Genomic DNA, 23,902 nt, shown 5'->3' on the forward strand with positions numbered 1-23,902 from the left:
CAGCTGGTGTTCACCGAGTCAATCCTCTGACCAGCTCCTCTGTCTCACCCACAGCCAGACCTCCAAAATAAATGAGACTGTGCAATGCTGAGCAAAGCAGCGCCTAGACAGCTCTGGAAATTTTGGCCTGGTCTCAGTCTCCGGGCCTCCTCTGAGGCACAAGAATGGTAATGCTTTTCTACCTCCAAAGGGTATCATGAGGGTATTATATTCATAAGACTCTTTGAGTGGGCTGCTGTTTCTTAAACAGGCTCTTCTAGCATCATGCATTCACATGTGTTAGTAAACGAGAACCTGTCATGGATAGCTCTGTATACAGCCAAGTTCCTCAGGGGCTCAACTGCCCAGTGAGCTGAAGATAAAGGAATTATTTTCCTATTTGATCATGTAAATGTCACTGGATATATTTGCAAGAACCCACTCAAATCTTTCTGTAGGTATATGGAGTCATATTTGACAATGAGTTTTCACGATATACTCTAGCGAGGCCTTTATAAGACCTCTCATTAGAAGTGACGTAATTTATGACTACTTCTACTCCCTGGCATTTTATCACATGCTCCTGCTACTGAAGCCTCACTTGATTTGTGACAGGATGGTACACGGCATACAAAATATTAATGGAAAAGACACAGGACCCCTTCCCTTTGGTGATTTGGTGCAATGATGATGATGAAATTTGCTGTTGAACCAGTAAAAGAGCTGAAGATATATGCATCCTACTGGTAACCAGAACTGCCTTTAAAATTATTTAAATCTCTGTTCTGGCAGTACACTTCCCACTCCTCTTATTTCTTCTAAACAGCTCCTTTCCATTGCCACGTCATTTGCTTAAGTAGGTTTTTGTTTCTCATTTTTGCAACAAACTTTTTGTAATACCATATACTTTTTCTCAACATCTCTGTCTTATTCAAAGCCTTACTAAATGAATTAGATTGTAAAAAGTTATTACACTGGAAGTTGTAAGTACTGAGCAGCACAACTACAGCGCACACAATGCATACAGTGATGTTAATTATTTACCAGTTCCCAGTTTGATTACATTTTGGGTGATGACGACACTCAGGGGCTTAATAGCTGCATAAAACATTGTGTTATGTTCTACAGTGTCCTAGAATAAATCATCCTTGAAAAATTTATCTCTTAGAAATAAAACATACACCATTTGTCCATTTATCAAGATTATGGCAAGATGAGTGATGAAAGTTCTACAGCAGTATTTATTTTTAATGACGCCTTACCTTTGAAGAAACAGTCCTTGCTGTGGATAATGTAGATTTTCTTCCTCTGCAGACAGGAGGCTCGATGCAGTTGACAGTGATTTTCATAAAATTTGCCATCAGATCCACACACGGGCATGTAGCTGGACTTGCAATCTTCTATGCATCTGCACTCGGGCTGGTTTGTGTCCTTGTTCACGACACACTTACTCCCCCGGCCGCAGTACTTCTTCTCACACGATGCATGCAGGCCATCTTGCCCATAAAGCACTGGGAAAAGCAGAAAACATCAGCATGAGCAATATTTGCCTAGCAGACCATACTCGTCTGATGTAGCAGCACAACAATTACAGGAGCAGGAGCTACAAGGTTTCCGAGGGAAAAAGCACCCCGCTTTGAATAGCGGCACAACTGCATTTTGGAGAGCGTCTTCACATCTGTGCTCTCAGACCTCCAGCTCTCATTCGTCACAACATCAAGCATGTACTGAAAGGGTTTTACTGAAAAGTGATGGACATGGGACCGTTTGTTCTTTTAGCCCTTTGTGAAACTATATCCTAGAATAAAATCCTGAGACAGTATTTCAGTGCCCAAAGTTTGGCCATGAGTTACATTCAGAAAGCAATTCTGAAAACCTATGCTCCTCCAGCCACAAAAACCATGAGGAGCTTCATTTCAGGCAGCAAAGTGCCCTACATGATGGCACTTCAGTTCTGTACCAGAGTCGACATTCAGAATCTAACTTCCACCCTATGAGCCCGAAGCAGAACATCCCCAAGGCTAAAATTCACATGGGTTTCAATGAAAGCTCAGACAGACAATCGCTGAGAGCTTTTGAAAAAACAACCCCCAAGAAAGACTCATCACTGAAGTAAAAGGGAATATTATGGGAAGATGCTTCTTGCTGTAAATATGATCATCAGTATCTATCCCTACACTCTGGACAGTGACATATAATGAAAAATAACTTTCTACTACTTTTAAGAATTCATTGGATATAATGTTCTGAGCATTACTGTACTGTCTGCTATTTGATACTATTAAAAGGCTAAGGAACTTGCCCTTGTGCTATAACATTTTCTGCTTCTGAAGTTTCCTTGCTTAAAGGCTTACAACAGAACATTATTATAATTCATTCAGGACAGGGTACTTCCAAACAAGCCACTACTCAGAGCAATAATTAGCCTTATACTCAGTGAAGAGAGTTTCAGGGAATTAGACTATTCTATGCTAATTAGAGTACACAAAGTCAAGAATTACAAAGGGATGCTGCAAAAGGCATAATTAAAGCAGGAATAAACATTTCATAGTGCAGAGTCCACTGCCAGCCTCGCGCAGCCTTCCAGCAGCAGCAGCCTCCGGCTGCACCCTCACCAGCAACTCGGGCTGGACCAGCAAGGCAGTTTTGAAGCAAATCCCTGTTGTCTACATTTACCACATGTAGGTTTGGCTCTCGGCAAGGTTTTGGTGTATGGCAGCTTTCAGAGGAAGCTCAAGTGGAAGCACTGCTCCAAACATGCTCCAGCATCCAACAGGAGGAATCCTGCAGCGACTGCAGCACCACAACATCCTCCAAAATGCACCCAAGGCTCTGCCCTTCAAAGATTTTTCGAGTAGCAAAACTGTTCAGCTTAGGAGAGCAGACTGGACCTCATCCAAAGACACACATCCCCCCCGCTCCCCATCACATGTAACACAGATGTGAGGAGCATGAGCATTAGCTACCTCAATCTATTGATCCCTTTTCATCATACTAAATTCCTTGCTAATGTCAACATAGCCCCTGCCTGCCCAGCATTTTATGCCGATATGAAATGCCCCAGTATTGAAGCTATATTTCATCTACTAGTGATCAAGGGGTTAAAGCGTGTACACAAAGAGAAGCAAAAGTTTCTACAAAACCCCATTTTTCTTGGTCCCTGTTAAGCCTTTGTTTTTATCACTGTAAATCAGAAAGGGAAAAAAATCTTTTATTGGAGGATTAACTATTTGACTCAATAACTCATTAAAATTCCTCCAACTTGGCAAGCTAAGAAATATTGACTTTTCCTGACTTGTAATAAACTAGAAGGTCAAAGCATCTCTGAGCAGTGCAAAAAGTACAGTCCCTGGAAGAAGTATCTGAATATTCTTTATTTACTTTACTAATTGTTCCAGAGTTTCTGCAAAATGTCCTCAGGAATGCGTATTTTGTGACCTCTGCGAGACCTCACTGCCAAGGCCATCTGCATTTATGGTGTCTCCTGTAGATCAGAACAGCACGAAGGATAAGGGCTGGAGAAAGCCCTTGTCAAGCATCCTCCTCCTCTTCCTCTCAGTGGCAGGACCTGCACCTGTACAGGCAGCACTTGGCTCATCCATCGCAACGTGCCTCGAAAGACATGTTTTGGAGACTGCCGTTGATGCTAAAGATATTTAAAAATCAAGATTCAGGAGCCATTATTGTCTATATAAATGTAATTCAGATACAACTACAGCAAAGCCCTTCCTGTGCTGTCTTGATCACTAAAAATTGATCTCTCGGAGCTAGCACCAGCCAAGGACCACACCATGCATCTTACTGAAGGTTATTTCTGCCTCCTCATTCACAGTGGGCTGCTCTGATTTAATGCATCAGGTCACATCTGGGCAGGCCACAGCTGCACCCTGTCACGACAACTACCGCAGGCACCAGCAGCAGCAAAATCCCTCTTGGAACCTCAAGTATTTTTGGTATTTTGATTTTTAATATAAACTTACCATTACTGAAGACAAACACTATTCCTATTACAATGGAAAGTTTAAGTTTTTTAATGATACATGAAAAGATTTGGTTAAGCACCAGCTTATAAGAAAAGACAAAATACTTTGGCTTTTCTATGTCCACCCCGGTTACTACAGAGAAACCGCAGAAAGCCTGTCTACGTTTATGCCTCCTTCATTTTGTTCACAGTTTGGTTTATTCTGTGTTCCCTGATAGAGAACTCCTGTTTAAACACACCTAAGTTGGGTAAGGGGGTAGGCAGGATGCCCCACAAACAGCCAGAAAGGCAAGATTTGCATATTCGAGAATCCTGATGTGCTTCTACTAGCCCAAGTCCTCCGAAATCTGTGTGTCTGCAAATAGCATGTGAACATGGGATGTCTTTGCCAGATTCTGATAATGTCGATAGCAGCTCTTTAATTCAATTATTATTTGCATAATCCTTTGAAGAACTAAAGCTCCCCCCAAGCACACTCAGCCATCCAGACGGATGCTCTGCCCAGGAAGGACCCTAACGGGATGCAAAACAGAAGGGAGCCAGTGGAAACCGAGAGGAAATAAGGTATTTGACTGTAAAAGCACTGTTGTCTTTATCCAGGTAATTAATTAATCCAGAGCAGCATCATGGAAAGGGACTTTACTTAACTGCATCAAGGTGCCTGCTCCAGCTGATCCCATGGGCAGCATCTGAGCTGGGAAGGATACCGGCATGTAGCTCAGCAGCATGAAATGTGCCTGCCATCACCATTTTTTTGTCACGTTATTAAAAGTGACTGAATTCCCCACTCTTACAAGGATTACTAAAAACAGAAATGGGAAAGGTAATCAAGTGAAACTACCAACTAACTGCTCACAGTATTTACGAGCCCCACTGTACTGCATGAAAAAAGGCATAATTTATTTAATTTATTAGTTGCAAAGAAAGTCATTTACTTGGGTTAAAAATTGATCATCTTGCAAAACAAGCCACTTTCCAACACTAATTAAGTTTACCCAACATGGCTAGAGTCCGAGTTGTTATGTTGTATTAAAGCCAGCAGGACGGAGAGAGGAAGCCCATTCGCGTACACCCATGAAAACACTTGACTTCTCAAATAGGTTTCTGGATGACCCTGAGGAATGGAGAATTCTAGTGGAAAACCGACAAAAGCTTGGGGCAGGCAGTAAAATTACTGAGTTCAGGAATTTCATAAGGCTGTTCAGCAGGCTGCCTTCATCTCAAAGCAAGACTTTAATAAGACAATGAAGATGTTATTGCCACATTGGAGAATATGCGTCTTCTGGCTGCTCATTAATTCATACAGACAGAGACCTCATCTACCTTTTACATGCCACTAAGTATGTTACAGATCAGACTAAGGCTCACAGACAATTTTTTTACTCCCAAATACAACCCTACTTGTTACTTCAGCAAAAAAAGTTCAAGGGAAGGTTGGGTTCACGACAAGCATTGACTTCAATTAAGACCAACCAGACAAACCCATCACACATACAGCAAAACCAGAAAACTAACAGCTCTATCATATCGCTACTCATAAAAAGTTGCTTATATACTGCAGAAATGTAAATTACTACATTTACATGTAAAAAGCCAGTTTGCCTTCAAGTAACAGTGAGCTCCTGCAGGCAGCTGGATGTCCAGTTTTATTGCTGAAGGAAAAAGTTTAGACGTTACATTAGGACTGAAGCCGAAACTGGAAACTTTAATTACGGGGCGCTGGAGACTGGTATAACTGAAACTGGAAGCTGCAACCTCAAGTCATTCAAAGGCAATACTGCACCCTTGCTAATGTTGTAACAAAATAAAAATAAAATCAAATCCTCTATAACATGATAAAAATATTCAGTCTCTACACTTTGTTACTTCCATTAGGTAAACCAGTGAGGTAACAGGTCGTGAGCTATTCCTCCAGCATCTTGACATCAGTTTTCCAACATTTTTACTTTCCCACATTAAATAATCTTCTATGGTCTAAAATGTCACACCTGCAAGCACTATTTACTGTTGAAAAACATACGTTGCCAGTACACGCAGATACATATACACATAATGCATACACACATAGGTATATGTGTTCAAGTATGTGTTTACGTAGATCTGTTCACATACGCAGACACATACACGTATAAGACCACCTAGACACTTCCCATCTACTTGACTTGCCACAACTTCACTTTTGCTGATGATACGAAGTCAGACGCTGCAGCACGGTGCCTTAAACCTTCATTCTCCAGCACTTACTCAATATACATCTTGAATACTACTCATGGTTGGAAGTAACAAAAGTTCAGGTGCACGACTACTGCACCTGGCTTCTGTTCACTTAGCAAATGCGTGTGCTACATACGTCGTTACTACTGCAATAAAACAAGAAAGGAAACAAAGCAGGAATTTCATAATAATCTGCTCTAGGAGTTTCTCGGTTCTTCATTGCACGCCTGTTATGAAAGTGGAGAGGCAGAAAAGCCATGGTAAATCACCTGGAACAGGGGCACGGCAACAGTGCATTCATTATCTCCATTACTAGCCTTTGGTGCTATAATTTATTTAGTTTTATAAAGCAAAACCAGTGACTTATCCTGGAGAATAATATAAAAAATGCGTTGTGCTTCAAGCATATGTTTTGCTACGGATGCAAACTATTTTCTTTCAAGGTGCAGGAGATAACTCTGTGTATGTGCATGTGCATCGTTGAGCAGGACGGAGAGGGACACATCAGCCTTGGAAGGGAAGGACAAAAAAAAAAAAGAATCAAGTCACTTTTACTAACTTAGATGCTCTACACAAAACAAAAGACTGGATGTCATGGAAAGCCTCCTCATAACAAAAACTAGCAAACCTTCCCAGATGGCCACATTATTTCAGGAGGACTCTTGCAGAGTTTAAAAAAACAAAACAGAAACACCAAAAGGAAAAGAAAATCTACTCTGGACAGGAATATTGCAACAAATAGTTACACCGATGACACCAGTGCCAAGTTAGCATCAAATACAAACAAATTGGAATTGCTCAACCAAAGTTCAGTAACAACGTGCAGTTATTCTGCAAATAACACCAAGGAAGCACTCAAAAATTATAGGAAAATTTTCTATATCAATTTTTACATCTGAAAATGGGGATTAATGTTACTTTATATCTGTCAGGGCTATGAAATCCATTAGAGGTGATACTTGAAATTTTCAAATGCCTTTTTATGGTAACTATGCTATTCCTAGTGTAATTAGACTAATTTTTGCCCCATTTCAAACCCATTTAACTGTTATGCGATCAAAAGCTTCATTAAATATTATTTTTGGATGGTATCATGGTTTATGAGGGTACTAAGATGAGAAAAGAGGCAACAGACATGTACAAACCAAAAGATCCCAACTCTGCAAAGCATATATGCAGATTACTCAGAAAGAAATACCAGCCAATATATGAGACCATGTATATTTAGATCCTTGCCATGAAACTCTACCATGCACAATTTGCTTGATTGCTCTCTTCTTGGAAGAGCTACTAAATAGGAGATTCATAAAATTGCTCTTTATTAAATGTTTAGATAAAGTTATCTATGATAGGTACTGCACATTGAAGGCTATTTTATTACTTTACCGCTGTGCAGCAAGTATAGATACAGACTTAAATCTGCTGGACTGCTGTGCTGTGCAGCTCCTGTTGGCACCATACCTCGCCCTGTGTTTGCAAGCTGTCTAGCAGGTCCCTACAACCATCCAGCCAAGAAACGTCACACCATTAACTTATGACCAGTATATTGCCTGCATCGATCAGAAGGCTTTAATTTAATGTTTCCTTGGGCACCCGTATTTACGGTGCTGCGAGCAGCGCAGTGAAGCTGGGTAGCAGCGTGTGTACGCACGTGCACACGTTCACACATGCGTGTGTATTTTACTTCATCATGGATTTAATTACCTCAGTATCGCACAGTCTGAAGAATGCAGAAACTTTCCAGTATTGGATCTGGAGGGAACAGATCACATTAATACTTCGGTTTCTTTGGTAAAACTCCATATCAGAAGAATACACTCTTCTGAAGAAAGGCAATGAAATTCCCATAGGTCACTGCTCAAAATCAGTCTTGTTGCCTTTAATCTCGCTCATCAATCTTCTGCCTGACCCATTCCTTCACTCTTACTCTCAGGACCAGCCTTACTCCTCTCCTTGTTTTCAGTGGTCTTTTATCCTTTGACCAGCACAGCAAGCCCTAGCACTCTACGGGCTACTATAAAAGACATGAGAAATCAATAACACAGTGTCATGCATCTTTCTGCTACTCCTTCAATGAAGTTCTTATGGCAGAGAGCACAAGGAGGTTAGAATCCAATAATAAAATAACTACAGATGACTTGCCTGTTTTCCTGCCGATTTCTCCAATTACATTACCAGTGGAGCTGCTGGAGGCAAGCTGAACCGTCTGGATCTTCCCGATTATCTGCACTATTAACCTTTATATCTGTCCACGCATGTCACCTTTTGCTCGCTCCCCTTTTGCCCCTGATACACCATCCAAGGCTTCCCCCGAGGGTCGCCTGCTCTGCATCTCGCCTCCCCTGGCTCCTCCACCCTCTGGAGACACGACTCACCATGAACCCAGAATCCTCCACACGGTGCTACCCCCAAACCTCCTTGGCACAAGGCAGCAGTCTCTCACTTCCACCTATATTTCAACATCTGATTCCATAACTTTAATAATTTTACCCTTGCTTTGACTATTTCTACTTGCAGGAGGGTTAGATCCATAAACCAAGTGTATTGGGCCATGCTGCAGTGGCAGAGGGACATGAATGGCCATCGCTTATCACACCTATGTAAAAACACAGGACATCCTGCAATATTAGCAATGGTTCAAGAACAGGAGATCTCAAGTTTCCATCTGAGGGGTATTCTACAGTCTCACAGAAATCTCTCCTTTTTCTATTTTTTTTTGACTCATTACTTTGCAATAAGACCATTTATCAGAAAATAATTGCATTTGTTTATTGTATGCCTATTTTCCCCTTACATATGCACAAACCAAATGTTATTTCGAATTGGATAGAAAGACGCTTTCAGTTTCCTATTTATTTTCTCATTCAATGCATCAGTTTATAAGGCTCATTGAGGAGAAAGAACAGAAACAGAAAGCCAGCTCATCATCGTGTTTGTCTCAAAGAAAGAACATTTTCTGATTATTTATTTTTGGTTGGAAGAGGAATAGATAACAAGCTTTTATAATTAATATCCATTCAGCTTCCTTATTACATTATTCTTGAATTTGGCTCTTCGTAAAAAAAAAAAAAAAAAAAATCATCTGACTTGCACCAAATTGTACAAGTGCCACTGCATGAGGTTTCAACGTGATTGATTACAGATACCTCAGTTAGCATCGTCACAGTGATGCCTGTGTCAGCACTTCCATTAGCGTTTCCTTTTCTTTAAGAGGTGCACATCTCACGTTGAAACGTGCGCAAACTTACAAATGAAGTCACATTCTTGAAAAACATTTTTCAAGCTATGTTAAAGCACAGCCCAAAAATGTAAAAAGAGGTGGAAACACGAGACTTCGACCTGTTTCTCTTGCTGCTAGGAAAGGATGGAGACTAGCACTGTGTACAACCTAAGTATACAGTAATTAAATACCAGGTCTTCCGGTAGCTTCCATATTCTACCTGGTTATTAGTGTTACTTGGAAACACTTTGTGACTTGGAGGAACGGACTTCATTCCGCTCCACCATCAGAAGCATTTAACTATGTGAACAATAAGGGACAAATACTTAAAATGTGAACCCACGGCAGAGCTGCCCCTCTGAGCCCCTACACCCATCACACCTCCTCCAGCAGCCACAAACAAAATTCTCAAACCAGCCACTTTTCTTTACCAAAGGAAACTCTCACCCTCAAAAGGAAGCGAGCGTGAACCTGCAAATCCACCTCCAGGGACAACTCAATTTGGTCTGTTAAGACACTAAATCCACGGGGTCTTTTACTGTCCCTTCTCCTGCCCCTTTCTCCCAACCAGATTGATTTCCAAGGATAAAAGTTCCCAGAGGGAATCTATCAATAGTTGCATATATGTACAACTTGCAACACTTCTGTCATTTACACATAAACGAAGGCAGACAGCTGCGTGAAAATTAGGGACTGGATTCATTTTGTGAGTCTATTTGTGAGCACTGATGTTTTTCTGTAAAAGTTGCCATTTGCTGGAAATAAATTGAGAGAAAAGGAAAAGAAGTATTAAAGCTATTTAGTTGTAATGGGGTTTGTATTAGTGCAGGTGTTTTGTATTCGGGCGTTTTTTACTTCTGGGTGAAGTGTAATGCATGTTTGACTCATGGCTACTTTACTTGATTGAAGAGGCAGCCCCAGCAGCGGGCTTAGTGGCATTCCTGCATCACATCTAAATCAGCATAAACTTCCCCACTGGAAACTGTTGAGGTTGCACAGTGTCTTTTCACATTTTTTTTTTCCTAAGACATTTCATTTATGTTTTCCCGACTAGATGCCTTAGAGCCTCATAGATTACAAGCGTAGGAACGTTACCATATAACAGAAGTGTGAGGTAGGAGCCAAACAGGTCCATTATGGGGAGAATTACAATCACGCAGCTACTGAACGAGGATGTATTACATCTGTGTTGGGACACAGAAGAAAGGACGTTTTTATACATCAGTTTTGAGCCATTCTTTAGAAAGGGAAATAACTGGGACCTTCTTACTGACTCCACATGAGTAACTTGTTTGCTCATCTGCGTGCATCCCCTCTTTTCATTCTTAATGAATCATTTAATTTCAGTCTATGAGAAAACTGCAGCATGCAAATGGTCTAAGGAGACAAAAGCCACGGAAGGAGCCTGCAGCAATGGATCAGCAGCAGCTTGGCTGCCTCCAAAGCCTCCTTCTCCATTGCTGGTTCAGCTTTGCAATCAAAAATAACGTAGGGAAAAGGTAAAGCTCTGGGGAATATCACTTTGAAGAGTCATTGGCCAGTACAACTTAACAGAAAGATTTCCTAGCTGTTGTCTACAACCCTGCTGTGGTCTCCAAGAGCATCACAGGTGAACTGCAAATCACCCACAGGACTCAGCAGGATATTCTGCATTTTTTTTTTATAAGTAAGGCTTTACCTGAAGTTTGACTTAGACACACGCTGCAGCAGCTGATGTGGTGAGTGATTTCCTTCTAGGTAAAGGGAGAAAAAACTTTTGGGCATACTGCATCCATGGTGATCCCTGCACTTAGGAAAACATTTCCTCCTGACAAGGCTTCAGAGGGACTCCAGAGAAGGTCACTGGGACAGTAAAGAGAAAGCAACAGGCATTTTCCAATCACCAGCTGTGCTGGCACAAGAGAGGGGGTTGGGACAGTGCGTGGGACTCCAGCTACAAACCCCACCAGATGCCAAGCCATGGCTGGGGTCATTTTCCAATTCAAGCTTCTTTGAAGCTGCTGGAACAATCTCATGGAAGCATTTTAAAAGAAAACTGTATGTGTTTATATGTATTTTTGTTTTAAAGACAAACACTGCAGGAAAAGACCCAACAATTTCTGACCGTAACATGAATCAAACCCCTCTCTGAATACAGAAAGTGGTGCCTCATCAGATGGAGCAAAGTACGCTCAAACCTGCCCCCACCAGGTCTGGCTCACCCACAGCTGAAATGATTTTTTTCAGCTGCTCTAAAACAAAAGAGAAACTGGAATTTCAAAGAGCAAAGACCCAGCCTCGCCCACACCTCCTCCAAGCTAGCGGCGAGATCTTTCCTCCTAACCCTCCGTGCTGGGAGCCCTGCTGCCAAAAACACTGCACCAGAGAAATTAAAACTTGCTGCACAAACAGGAGCGACGGGAGCGCTGCCTCACTGCCTGCACCAAACAGGGATGCACAGGAGATCAGCGCATCGCAGGCGTGTGGGGTACATCACTGTCAGCGCGTCCAGGACTGCGTCCCACCTCGGGAGGGACAGCAAGGAGAGGGGGGTAAAGGCAAAAAGCCAGTGCTTCATGGAGCCAGCAGCCACCACAATTTATGGCAAATACTTCATTACTTGACAACCCGTCCAGCTTTTTGAGCCCGAAGGGAAGCTTTCAAAATTAGCTGGTTGGTAGAAAGAGAGGCAAACTCAAAAAAAAAAAAAAATCAGGACTGCCTTTAAAATTAGTAAGAACAGGGTGGGTCATTAAAATATTATTTTTATATGCATTATGCAATGCTTCTCAGATAACTCTATCAGGAACAAAGTAAATTTGATTTAAAATGACAGTAAATCAACAAAACCAACAACTGCCAGCAGGACAGTCACAAAAGGCAAATATACACATTTCATTGAGATGGCAAATAACTTAAATGAACATGTTACTGCCCAACGATGGTGATCTGCTCAGCAGCTCAAAGGCTGAACAAAGTCATGTTAGCTGTGAGTTGAGGATGTTTTCAGATTGTTCTTTAAGTGAGCACATGTAGGGAGAACTGGATTCAGACGCATGCACTGCCAGGTTGAGTCAATTTTAATTGGGATGTCACCAAAAGATATAAAAAAATACGACATATCCCCCAAATTCCCTGACTACAGATGTGCCCCAGTAACTCCCCGTCCTCTAGTACAAGAGACCACAGTGCCTTCAAGCTTTAATTCAGTGCTAGTCAGCATGAGTGAGCAGTAAATGCTCCGTGAGCTTGAAGCCAGCCTGAAACATTGCCACAGCACAACACCAATCAATAACCATTTGCATTCCCCTTTCCCATCTCTGTTATCTTTAATGAAGTTATTTTCCAAGAAGAAGAAATAAGGAGAAACACTATTTTCTAAGCAATCGCATCCAGTTCTTCTGTGCCTTATGCTAATTTTGCAATTCTCCACTGGTTTAATTTTCTATTTGTTGTCTACCTCCAAGACATCGTTATACTCCAGCACTCCCGTATTTTGTGGACACACCATTTTGTTTCACTGCCTGCTCCATCTGGGGCCAGTGTTAACACACAGAAACCTTCATCTCGCACAGGACAATACCTTGACGTTTTGGTCGCTGTCAGCAAATGCACCCCAGACCTAAGAGCCTGTAGTTAACATCAAGCCTTTTGAGGCTCTGTCCTCAAGGCGCATCTATCTCTCGCCCCCTTCCTGAGGATTGTACTTTCTCATCAATAAAGGAAATTACCCCGACCGTGATTGAAGATTTATCTCTTTATTAAGACAGTTTGACTAACAATCCTGCTCCTGAATATCAGATTTCAAGATCTCTTCCTATTCCTGAGGTAAATACTCCCAGTATGCATCCACTCTCCTTTGCCAGTCCTGCCACATCACCCCAACCTGCCACATCACCCCAACCTGCACCAACCTGCAGAATTATATGCATCAACATCTTAAGCTCCTACATTAAACAGAAGACATCTTTTTTTTATCCCCACTTAGCCTCCAACGGTTACTTCTCCCTGTGCTTGTTGTGCAAAGGAGGACAGAAGAATTAATGCCATTTCTGCTGCATTACAAACCTTTCACACCTTCTGTATTTGCTCTGTGCTGAAGGAAGCATTTTAACATGCATTTACCTGATGGAAGAGTTATAGGCTATTGAAAGGATAACGCAGTAAAACGAAAAACCTACTAAAAAAGCTATTTTGAAAGTGAAAAGCCTTTAAACTTCACATACTGTTAAAACTGGCTCAGAGGGTATCAGTGCAGAAATGGAACATTAGCACTGAAACACTAACATTAGCTGCTTTCTTTTTTATTCTGAGGAGTAGGAATATAACCAGTTTCTCAGGTTGAGACTCACGATGTAAAAAGAAAAATCCAGAAGAGGTGAAAATAGATAAAAATCAGTAACAAATTAAGGGTTTCTGCAGTGGGTGCATTTTTGTTTCAAACATTTTTAACTTAATCTGAATTTTCTTAATTTGCACAGCTGGGCATCTGGTTCAGGAAATTGCCCAGCAGGGCAGAGCCCTGTACAGGGGCACCTACAATGAGCTTCATCTCCTCGCATGGCATCGGTGCTGGTCCACAGCCACGCAGAGAGTCCATCTAGGACTCACCTTGCTGCTCAACAAAGACAGCAGCCTGCGCCTAGGGTGCGGGAGCACTCCTCGTTCATTCATGCCAGGAAGGTGTGTGGAGAGCTGAATCTGAAAGGGTAGATATAAAATAAGAGTACATGTATTCACTGCCTTCCCTTTGAAAATGCACTCTATACAAGGAATAAAAACAAGCAACAACTGATAAAATCAACAAAACATTGTTTCCTTTCGAATACAAAGGCACCAAATGAAAACAAGAGGGTCACATTTAATAGTGGAAGAGGAAAAGCTTGGGATAAAAAGCAGGAATAAGCCGCAATCATCAGTCATCAACATCAGAGTATACTGGGCAAAGGCAGCATTATGGGGCTTTTTATTCTTTTAAGAAAGGGAATGGAATAAAATGTGTTTCGGTACAGGGCACATTTCACACGTTAAGCTGATCCACGCAGATACGGCACAACTGTACAAATAGAGGAGTACAAGGTGTGCACAGACACCCATGAAGCCAAGGCAGTGCTTACGTCTGAACATAGGTTAGATGAGTGCCATGCAAGCCCCGGAAAACTGGTGCCACCAGTTTAAAGCAGAGACACTAGATGCCTGGCACCGAGCACACGGTGTGAGCCAAGAACGGGTAGGCACTGTATTTCAGATTGGAGGCTGGAATTAGGCTTTTCCACCAGCTTATAGTTCAAATTCATTGCCCGGTGCTTCAGAAAAACTAAGTAAATCTACTCATTCTAAAATTGAGGGACAATGCAAGAAACTCCTCGGTCTGTCATCCCAGTCTCTGCCGTTACAACTTGCCCCTTTGGATTAGCACACTCTTAGGCAGCTTCAGGGGAAAGATGCAATGATGAATCAGACCAAAAGAAACGCAAGAGGGGCAGCATTTTTCCCAGTCGCTTTGGACCACTGACCAGAAAGGAAAAAAGAAGCGAGAGTCACTATATTGGACACCAGGCGTAAAGTGAGGTAAATAGGAACATCCCATACTAAGGACACAGCCCTTTTCCCTATGCATATTGAGCTCAAGTGACAAATGCTTCAGCAGAGAAGAAACTGGTGCTGCCCCTTGACAAGGCACCCAGGCTCTCCCACCCTGCAGGGACCATGCAGGACCCACCGCCACCACCGCCCCATTGGCCTGGTGTGCACGTACGCCTGCTGGAATATTTTGCAGCTCAGCATTTCGATACAGGCGCCCATAGCTTGCAAAGGAAACACATGAGTGGCGAGAGAGAGATGCCTGGAACGGCCTGGGGAAAAGTTCACTTTCAAAAACATTTGCTTTAGAGATAAAAACTGTGTTCATTCACCCCCAGTGCAGCTCCTCACGTTGCACTGTGGCTCGGAAAGGGCTGGCTGCGCCCGCAGCTGCCAGCAGCCCCCAGCCACGGCCAGACGACGCAGCCCTCCTCCAGCCCTCGTCTTCCCTGCACACAGCTCCGTCAGATCAACTGCAGCACAAAATGACTTCAACCCATTCGTAATGGGAGAATATATCCAGCAGGCAAAATCCAGCTGGTATTTTGTGCTCACGGTAAATAGGATTACTGGCAGCAGTAAAAAGTGAAGTCCTCTGCTGAACAACACACTGGGGATGGCAGCTGCTTTCTAGCCTTGGACTGCAAATACCATCTTGCCAAAGCTTTCTGTACTAATGGGGCCCATTTTCTCTATAGGAAAGGAAAAGGCAGGGAGAGAATTCAATTTTTATGCTTCCAAGTTTCCTATTGATGTGCATGTGTTCAACTGCTCCCATTCCCATTAACATCCAGCATGGGGAGATTCAAACAACTTCATAGCTGCTACAAGCTGGGATTGTCCAACGGATAGAGCAAATGTTTTAAGGAAAAAAAAAATCCCAGGTTTTATCTGAAAATTTTCTGCACTAAATAATGTAGCACAACTTTGACTCAAAAAAAAAAATTGTATTAGTCAACAGAAATACTTGTTTCTAGCTAAAGTACAAACCACAGCTGCCAACTATTCCCGTTCGTAATCCTCACCAATGCCAACAGGAGTTGCATTTGCAGAGCAAGTCTCTGGGGGGATTCCGGAGGGCGATTTACTGACTCCAACACGACTTGCAGACACTAAATGGCTGCCTCCAGGTTACTCAGGAGGAAGAACATGCACAGTGCCCATTTCGGGGGAAAACAGGTCTGAAACTGTCAATGAAAAGAAATCCCTCGAGTCTCACTGTGAAATGGAGTGAATGACCAGCCAGCAAGGAGGGAAGAAAAAGGGAAAATGGGAAAAAGGCAAATTGCTATCAGCGTGCGATGGCAGGATCCAAAATCAAGTTCCCCAAAAGTTCACATTTAAAGTTTTAACTGTCTCAACAGCACCCACTTAAGTGGATAAAACATATGAAAAATTAAAAATTACAAGATCTCTTCCTGCGTAAAAGCCTCTCCATTAGAAACAGGGCTCAGATTCCCAGGAACAGAGTTTAGGAGGACCATTTTTCTTGTTTTGCAATGTGAAAACCCAAAGCACATCCCTGGTCGGCAATGAAAGGGTGAGCACCTGGGTCAGCAGCTCGGCATCCCCAAGCCAGCACAGGCGGCTGTGTGGGCATCCCCAAGCCAGCACAGGCGGCTGTGTGGGCTCAAACCCCTTTACTGGGCCACCCCTACCAGAGCAAGCGGGCTGCAAAAACTGTTTGAGACTTTCTCCCACTGGATTTGTTATGAACATTTGTGCTGGCAATTTAAATTGATTTTATACTGAAATATTGCTGTGGGATTAGATACCATCGTGTGAGGTGCAGATGTATTTAACACAATTAGCAGCAAATACATAGTTATTAAACGGGGGCAGGAGAACGAGACTCATAATTCAATACTCTTGCTTAAAGCAAATATTGCATTTTGAAAGGAAAAGCAAGGATCTCATTTATTCCCTTCTTGTGCATCTTACCAGCACAATTATTTCATGCATTCAAACTGAGTAACAAATGCCTGAATATCTTTGAAGACATAAATTGGGATACAGCAAAGAAAGCTGCTAACACCAAGCTTTGTACTGCACGGTCCAAAGGGAGTCCACGGCAAGGACAAGGCAGAATGCATTAAATCTCAATTAGATCATAGTACACAACAAAGCACAGAACATTATCATCATATTTGCTCACCCAAGGATTAAGTGGCTTCCTTTAGAGAGGTCTGTGCTTGCAAAGCGTCTTGGGGACTGAGCAGCTCTTTGCAGTGAAGAGCAGCCACCGCTCTGTACTCTTTTAATGCACTGCACCCATTAAATGCATCTCATAACACAATATTTTACATGTATGCATGTAAGTGACAGACTGCAGGCTGTGAAGAGACACAGCTCAATATTTTGGAAGGGCTTCCAGAGTATTTTTAGCTAATACATCTTACTGATGACTGTCTGGATATGCCTGAATGTCACAAATAGCAGTGTAGAAAGAAAAATAAGAAAACAGAAAAATAAATATAAAAGAAAATAAAGCTTTGATGGCATACTTTAAAAAAAAAAAAACCAACATTGATAAGGTAATGCTCTAGCCATTTTTAAAGCAATGATTTAGGCAACATTATGAACCCATTATTTGCAAATGTGTTTGTTATACAATGCTTACTATTAATAAGGCCTTATAATTATGCATGCAAACTGTTTACCCTTGGTATTATAACTACAACCAGTTGAAGTGCACGCAACAGCCAGGCGTGCAGCGATGTGCAGGCAGGGCAGGCAGCAGGTTCCTGCTGGCTTCTGCAGGCCAGCCATGATGCACAAGTGGCTACGGCAGCACCTCCTTCTGCAGGACCTGCAGGAGGATTTATTTGGCCACATGAAAGGAGTTTTCATCCCAATCCCATCCCCATCTCCTCTGAGCCAAACTAAGGTTCACTTCCATACAACTTCACAGCTCTGAAAGACTTTTTCTACTGTGTTTTTCCCCTTAGCAATACTTGCCACAACACCTGACCATCCTCATTTCTTCCACCCAGTCATTTCCATAGCTCTAACCTCCACTGTCTCCCCTCCAAGCACAACTTTCATCTAAAAATCTTTCAGTGCTGGGCATTTCAAGTGCTATCAGCAACGACAGACTTCATCCAGGCAGCCCACTGCAAATAGTTTGCACTTTACTCCTAAAGATCAGTTAATGAAGTGCAAAACTTCAGGGCTCTTTGATTAAAGAGCTAAAGCTTGTGAAATCAATATGCTAGGGAGTAAAGCTTTCTTCATATTTAAGCACAGGGGGGGGAAGAGTCTTAAATTTTATGTAACATTCAAATGCAACAACAGGAGTGCAGACACTTACGCTGTTTGTCAGCATCTGTAGCTGTTCAATATAATTTACAAACACCTGCTGTTAGTGCACCCTAAAAACACACATTATTCAATAAATGCTGTGGAAATTATCTTAAAAGTGGCAATGCCTTGACTCGCTTCTGCAAAAGCACTATGATATCCACACACTGCATTAATGTCTTTTAAGAAGTTTCCTGTTCTGAGGACCAGTACGAGCAGTCAAAAATCTCAGCAACACCAGCAGCTTCAGCAGGGTCCCCACCAGCTCTAGAGCTGACTACTTTAATTTGCACCAGTCAAACCTCTTCCCTACCCACACAAGAGCCTTCAGTCAACTAAGTGCATGGCTTGATGAATGCGCTCCACCACCACGCATATGGGCTTGAAAACTTCAAAGCAAGCCAATCATAATATTTTCATTGAAGACATGAGCTATTATTTCTCCCCACAAAGAAGCCTAGAAGACAGTCTCTAATCTCCACAATGGAGGGCTTTCTTGAAAGGGGACATCATGCTGCCTTTCAAAAACCCATCTGGGACACAGAGTTCACGGCTACAAACCCTTCAATCCTCATCCTGTTTTTCTGCACAAACCTGGCATCAAAGCATCCACCCTGCCCCAAAATAGCTCTGAGTTTCAGATGTTATAACTCCCTTAATGGTTAGGATACAAGCTATATGGTCACAGCCCAAATTATATCATGCATCCCCTGACTGCACACACTGAGATTATGACTGCTCAGTGCACTCAGCATACACACAGTCACAAGGGAACACTAAAAGCAAATTCTGGCCCTGTCTATCATCCATAATTCAAGAGAAATCAGGGTTAAAAAAAGTGCATGAGCAATTGACATAATTTATATGCTGCAAGTGGGAGAGTTGGCAGTCTCTCGCATCATAAAGTTTAAATAACGGTAGTTTAACACCAGATGTACCCGCAGCTGTCCTGAGTGTAATGCCATTAGCTCCATTACGGCACGGAGCAAACCCTTCCTTAGCTCAGTACCCCCACCCGTGCCCCACCAGCAGCCTGTTTAATGCAGGATTTCACCAAGAATGATCAGTCAAGCACAAACTACTTGGTACTACCAGCATGAAAAAAAGAAAAGGCAAAACAACCAACAAAAACCCACACCTTGATAAGTTCTGTCATGCAATTGATTGTGAAAGATGCTACCTTTAAAATTAAAGGAGAAAAGAAAAGAAAAAAAAATTATCAGCATCTCTTCTGAAAATACAGCCAGTCTTCCAGCAATGGCGCAAAGTTTTGGAGATGCTGTTGTGAATTTTGATCAATATGGTGACATTTACCTTTGGAGGATACACTTTCTTCCTGTTATAAACTAACAAAAAATATTCTTCTTTCCACTGCCTTTACACAAGGGATTATCAAATTAATTCAGTGTGTGTGCACGCTGAGGGGTATTAATTGATCGTTCAATCTAAACCAGCTTTTAGTCAATATTTCTTACTGAAACAAGAGAAAGCTGGAACAGTGACTGCTTCCTCCCACCATCCTCAGGTTCATCCATAGCATATATATTCAGGGAAAAACCTAAAGTCCCCAGAAATGAGGGATCCCATGAACCCAAGAGCATGGCCAGGCGCTGGGAACAGGGCTGCCAGAAGTCCCACCTGTAAATTAGCTTTTTCAACTGATTCGTTCTGTCTCATCAGTGCCTCTGCAATTAGTCATAGGATGACTCTAAAGAGGCAGAATATAAGTGATACCATTCACAAATGCAGAACTGAATTTGGTGAATGCATAATCTAGAAAGCTCAAGCCAAGCCTACAGCCTGGCCACAGCTCCTGCTCTTCAGCCAAACTCTTTTCAACAGAGGAATTCTGCAGAAACCATAGGAGAACTTGAAGACAGAGATTCCTAAAGAGAGGGACTTAATGAAAATCACCATCTTCCTCTCAGTTTCACAGCACCCTGCACGTATCAGTACTCCATCATGTCATTATGAGACTAAATACCACTTTTCTGCAGTTAATGCTGTAATACCAGATTTGCAGGGTTTTTTTGCTTCCTTCATGTTGTGCTCAGCTGGCAAGCATAGCTAAGCTGTGTTTAAAAAAAAAAAAAGTCAGCATCAGCAGAGAGCCTGAATCTTTGGTCAAAAAGTCCTTTTCTACATCCCATGTGCAGATTCAGCACCTCCATGGTACAAAGATGATGAGACACTTCCCAATTTATTCTTGAAACACAAAACTTGATGAGCACATGAAAACAAGAAAGGGTATGTTTTTCCCCCTCTGATTCAGCTAACAAGTTTCAGCTGCAAAGTATAGGGCAGGTATGATGGGAAGTGGTAACACTGACATAGTTGCTCTCTCCTCTCTTTCAGAGCAGGATATGGAAGTTAAGCAGAGAAGTGAAGCCTCAGAAACCAGTCACCTAAAAAAATCCCCAAAAACATCAATCTCTCTTTTTTTCCTTATTGCTCTGGAGGTGAGCAGCACCACCACTTTTTAACCTCACCGCTTCCAGGGAGATGGGTCTCCATCCCCAAGTGTGCTGAGCAGTGCCCCGTATTATCTAAGGGACTGAGGGCCCCGAGTTATGGGGGTGGGGGGTGTCCCCTCCTTTTTTTTCTTTTCTTTAGGTCATGATCTAATACTCTCTAATATTCTTATCGGAGCTTGCAGAGCGCATCGTCTAGACAAACTGCTTGCTCCCTCTCCCAGTTGCACCCAAGAGCACACTTGCGCATGGAAAATAAAAAGTGCAAGTTTGAAATATAGCAGTGAGCATCCCTTTTAACACAGCCATGTGAACTGCCAGCATAAAGAGCTTCGCATGGGATTTACAACACACGTTTTTCTACTACACGAGGTCGGGAAAGAAATCTGCAAAGAAGGCAGAACATAATTTAGGTTTATTTATGATTTCTCTCTTTCTTCCAGTAGCTAGAGAAGAATTTAAATTAGGCATTTCCAGTGCTTCTCTGAACACCTGAACCTCCATGCACCCATGAAGTTCAGTGAAAGCTCTGGACTACATTATCCCCTGACTAACAAAACACAATATATGGCATCCCTACTGCCACCTTATACTGACATAGTGTTAAAATTAGTGGCACATCTGGAACCAGCAAACATTTCGAGCAATTTAATAAGATGAGTGACTTGATGAAATGTCTCTCTCTGAGCTAGATAGCCTACAGCTGAGTAATGAACACATAGGAAAAAAAAACCAACCAACAAACACTAAAAACCCATACTCCAACCTGAAAAACCGAACGCAGGACTTCTGCAGCCTCCTTTCTGCACCAAAGGGCATCTCTGCATGAAAGCTTTAAAATATTCCTTAACTTGTCCTCTGCTGAAAGATCCCTTCAGTTTTTCCCAAGTCATCTCACTACCACATGGAGAAGCAGAGTGCTTGATGCATCGCTACAAACAATAAACCTAAGCAAAACTAGTCATCAGGGAAGATTTCTATCAGGGCAGTGTAAGCCGTAGGGTCAGACAGGTATGTCCAGCACAGGGCTGATACTGCTGCAACAATCCCTGTAAGCTCTTAGAGGGCTATGGATCGTAAAGAGTTATCCAAAATCACATTCAGGAAAGAACAAAGCATCCCTGCTGCAGAAGCACCCCTGCACTTCTTTACCGACCTGGGGAGGAAGAAGTCCTGCACCGCACGTCAGAATTACTCCTTGAAGTACTGTGACTGCACTTGGATGTGCCTCCACCAAACACGAGCTGAGGATCTGCCTCACCTAGCTGATGAGAGCAGATGAGCACAACCCAGGGCACACAGCCGCTCCTCCACCAGCTAGAAGAATCCATCATCCAACATGAACCTGCCCGAGGCTTATTTTGTTTTCCTATTTGAAGGGGAGCAGGAATGATGCCTTCCAGCACATGCGTCCCACTTCTATTTTCCTCTACTGCTGTAAGGACTCCAGCATTGAGCCTGTCCCCTGGGGCATGGCACCAGTGCACACTCAACCCTCCCCTGCCACACGCTCTGGGGGAGCGCCAGCTCTCGGGGGGGATCGGGGCCCCTGCTCAGACCACACACCCCACAAGGTCCTTCAGACACACTCCGGAGACAGCAGCCAGCACAGAAAGATGTCACTGCTTGGTAAGCATGGGCCAACTCACCCAACTCCTCTCCAAGCCTGGGAATCTCAGCAGATCCATCTCAGCTCTCATGTCTCGGCTGGCCAACCTCCTCTCTCCCAAGAGCAGACCAGGTAGCATCCTCAGCAGTGGGAAACAGCCCCTGCCACTGGGTCATACCAGACATCAGACCACATGAATCGTCTGGCCATTGCTACTGTCATACTCCAGAGCTTGCTCACCTGGGACACCCACCTCTGCCTGGTATTTTGCCTCCTGCTTGGTATTCCCAAGCCTCTTCCATACCCACTCTATATGACTACACAGAGAAACAGCAAGGAAGCAACTGGAGGGAGCCTGGATTTATCAGGACTGAAGGTGCTCCCCACGCCTTCCCCAGTCAGCACCACCAGATGCAATGCATTAGCACGATTCAACCTTGCTCCTCGTGCTCCCACCCACACCTGAGCCCCATCATGTTCACACAACTGATCTGTGTCCCTAGGAGTAAACATGTAGCCAGGTTACATGGCAGAAATGGATTTCTCACTTCAAATGAAGCACAAAAAAATGAAACTTTGGAAGTGTCAAACTTACAGTTTTTAAATCCAAAACATTTTAGGGACAAAGTGATTCTACTCATGAGACTCTTCCTACTAACACGGGCTGCTCGCAGAACCACCCAGTGAAGGTTTTCCCTTCCTGATCCTTGCAGTGACTTTTACATTTAAAACATCTGGGGATCACAGACGTTCAGTGCTGCTTCTTACATGTGCTTAAAATGCCACGGCACAGCCCCCTGCCCCGCAGCACAAGGCCTCGGTGTTTCGGCTAACCCCAGCGGAGCAGGGGCCCTGCGGCACCAGCTGTGCCGTTAACGGGGCACGTGTTGCAAATGCTCCATTACATTCAGTGCAAGTCTGCGCTTTCACCCTGCAGATTGACTTGAGAAGTCAGACCATTCATTCATTCAGCACAATAACATATTCTTTTGAAAACCGGGAAGATTAAAATATAAGGTGTTTGTTTCAGAGCTAGGTAAGAGGTGCTGCACAGAAAACTCACGTCTTCACTGACTTCTGATGATGCTTTTTTATATTCAATTTTAAGACACAGAGTGAGGCTGCTCTAATTGCTCAGCTCATTGCAACTCCACAGGTAACACCCGTGTTGACTCTCCTCCCTCCTACTAATTTAAATGACAAATGGTTTCAATCCCAAACCAGCAAACCCAGGGCCCCTTTCACTGGCGATGCAATGTTTTACAAAGCCCCCACATCCGTAGGCGACTCAGAAGCCCATTCTCAGCGTACTTCAGAAACACGTTTTAGACTACATGAAGCACTGCAAACACACAGATAATTTATATTATGCTGTGATTTTCTGGTATCACATATAAGACTCAGATACGTCTTCTGATCAGCTGAGAAATCACATGGATCAGCAATTCCCTGAAGTACACATCCCTAAGGGATACAGAGGCCCGGAAACCTGCCAGAGATGTAACACAAAAGACTTAATAAAAAAAACTTACAAAATTCAAGAAAGAACCGAAGTGCCTTCTCAT

General features: G+C 42.9%; 1 protein-coding gene across 5 annotated transcripts in view; it reads right to left on the bottom strand.

Moving 5' to 3' along the window:
- The window catches only part of FSTL4 (follistatin like 4), a 240,666-nt gene that overhangs the window by 163,612 nt on the left and 53,152 nt on the right, over nucleotides 1-23,902 (bottom strand). For 3 of the 5 annotated variants that reach the window (XM_087754170.1, XM_087754171.1, XM_087754169.1), the window contains exon 4: nucleotides 1,242-1,490. In XM_087754170.1, the coding sequence (XP_087610296.1) occupies nucleotides 1,242-1,490 (249 nt within the window). Of the gene's footprint in view, nucleotides 1-1,241; nucleotides 1,491-22,377; nucleotides 22,505-22,590; nucleotides 22,693-23,902 lie in introns of those variants that run through there. The other 2 variants (XM_087754173.1, XM_087754172.1) reach the window with 2 other exon arrangements.

The sequence above is a fragment of the Nipponia nippon genome, unplaced genomic scaffold, assembly GCF_047370975.1.
Source record: "Nipponia nippon isolate SJK-2023a ecotype South Korea unplaced genomic scaffold, ASM4737097v1 scaffold_17, whole genome shotgun sequence".
Classification (NCBI taxonomy): Eukaryota; Metazoa; Chordata; class Aves; order Pelecaniformes; family Threskiornithidae; genus Nipponia; species Nipponia nippon.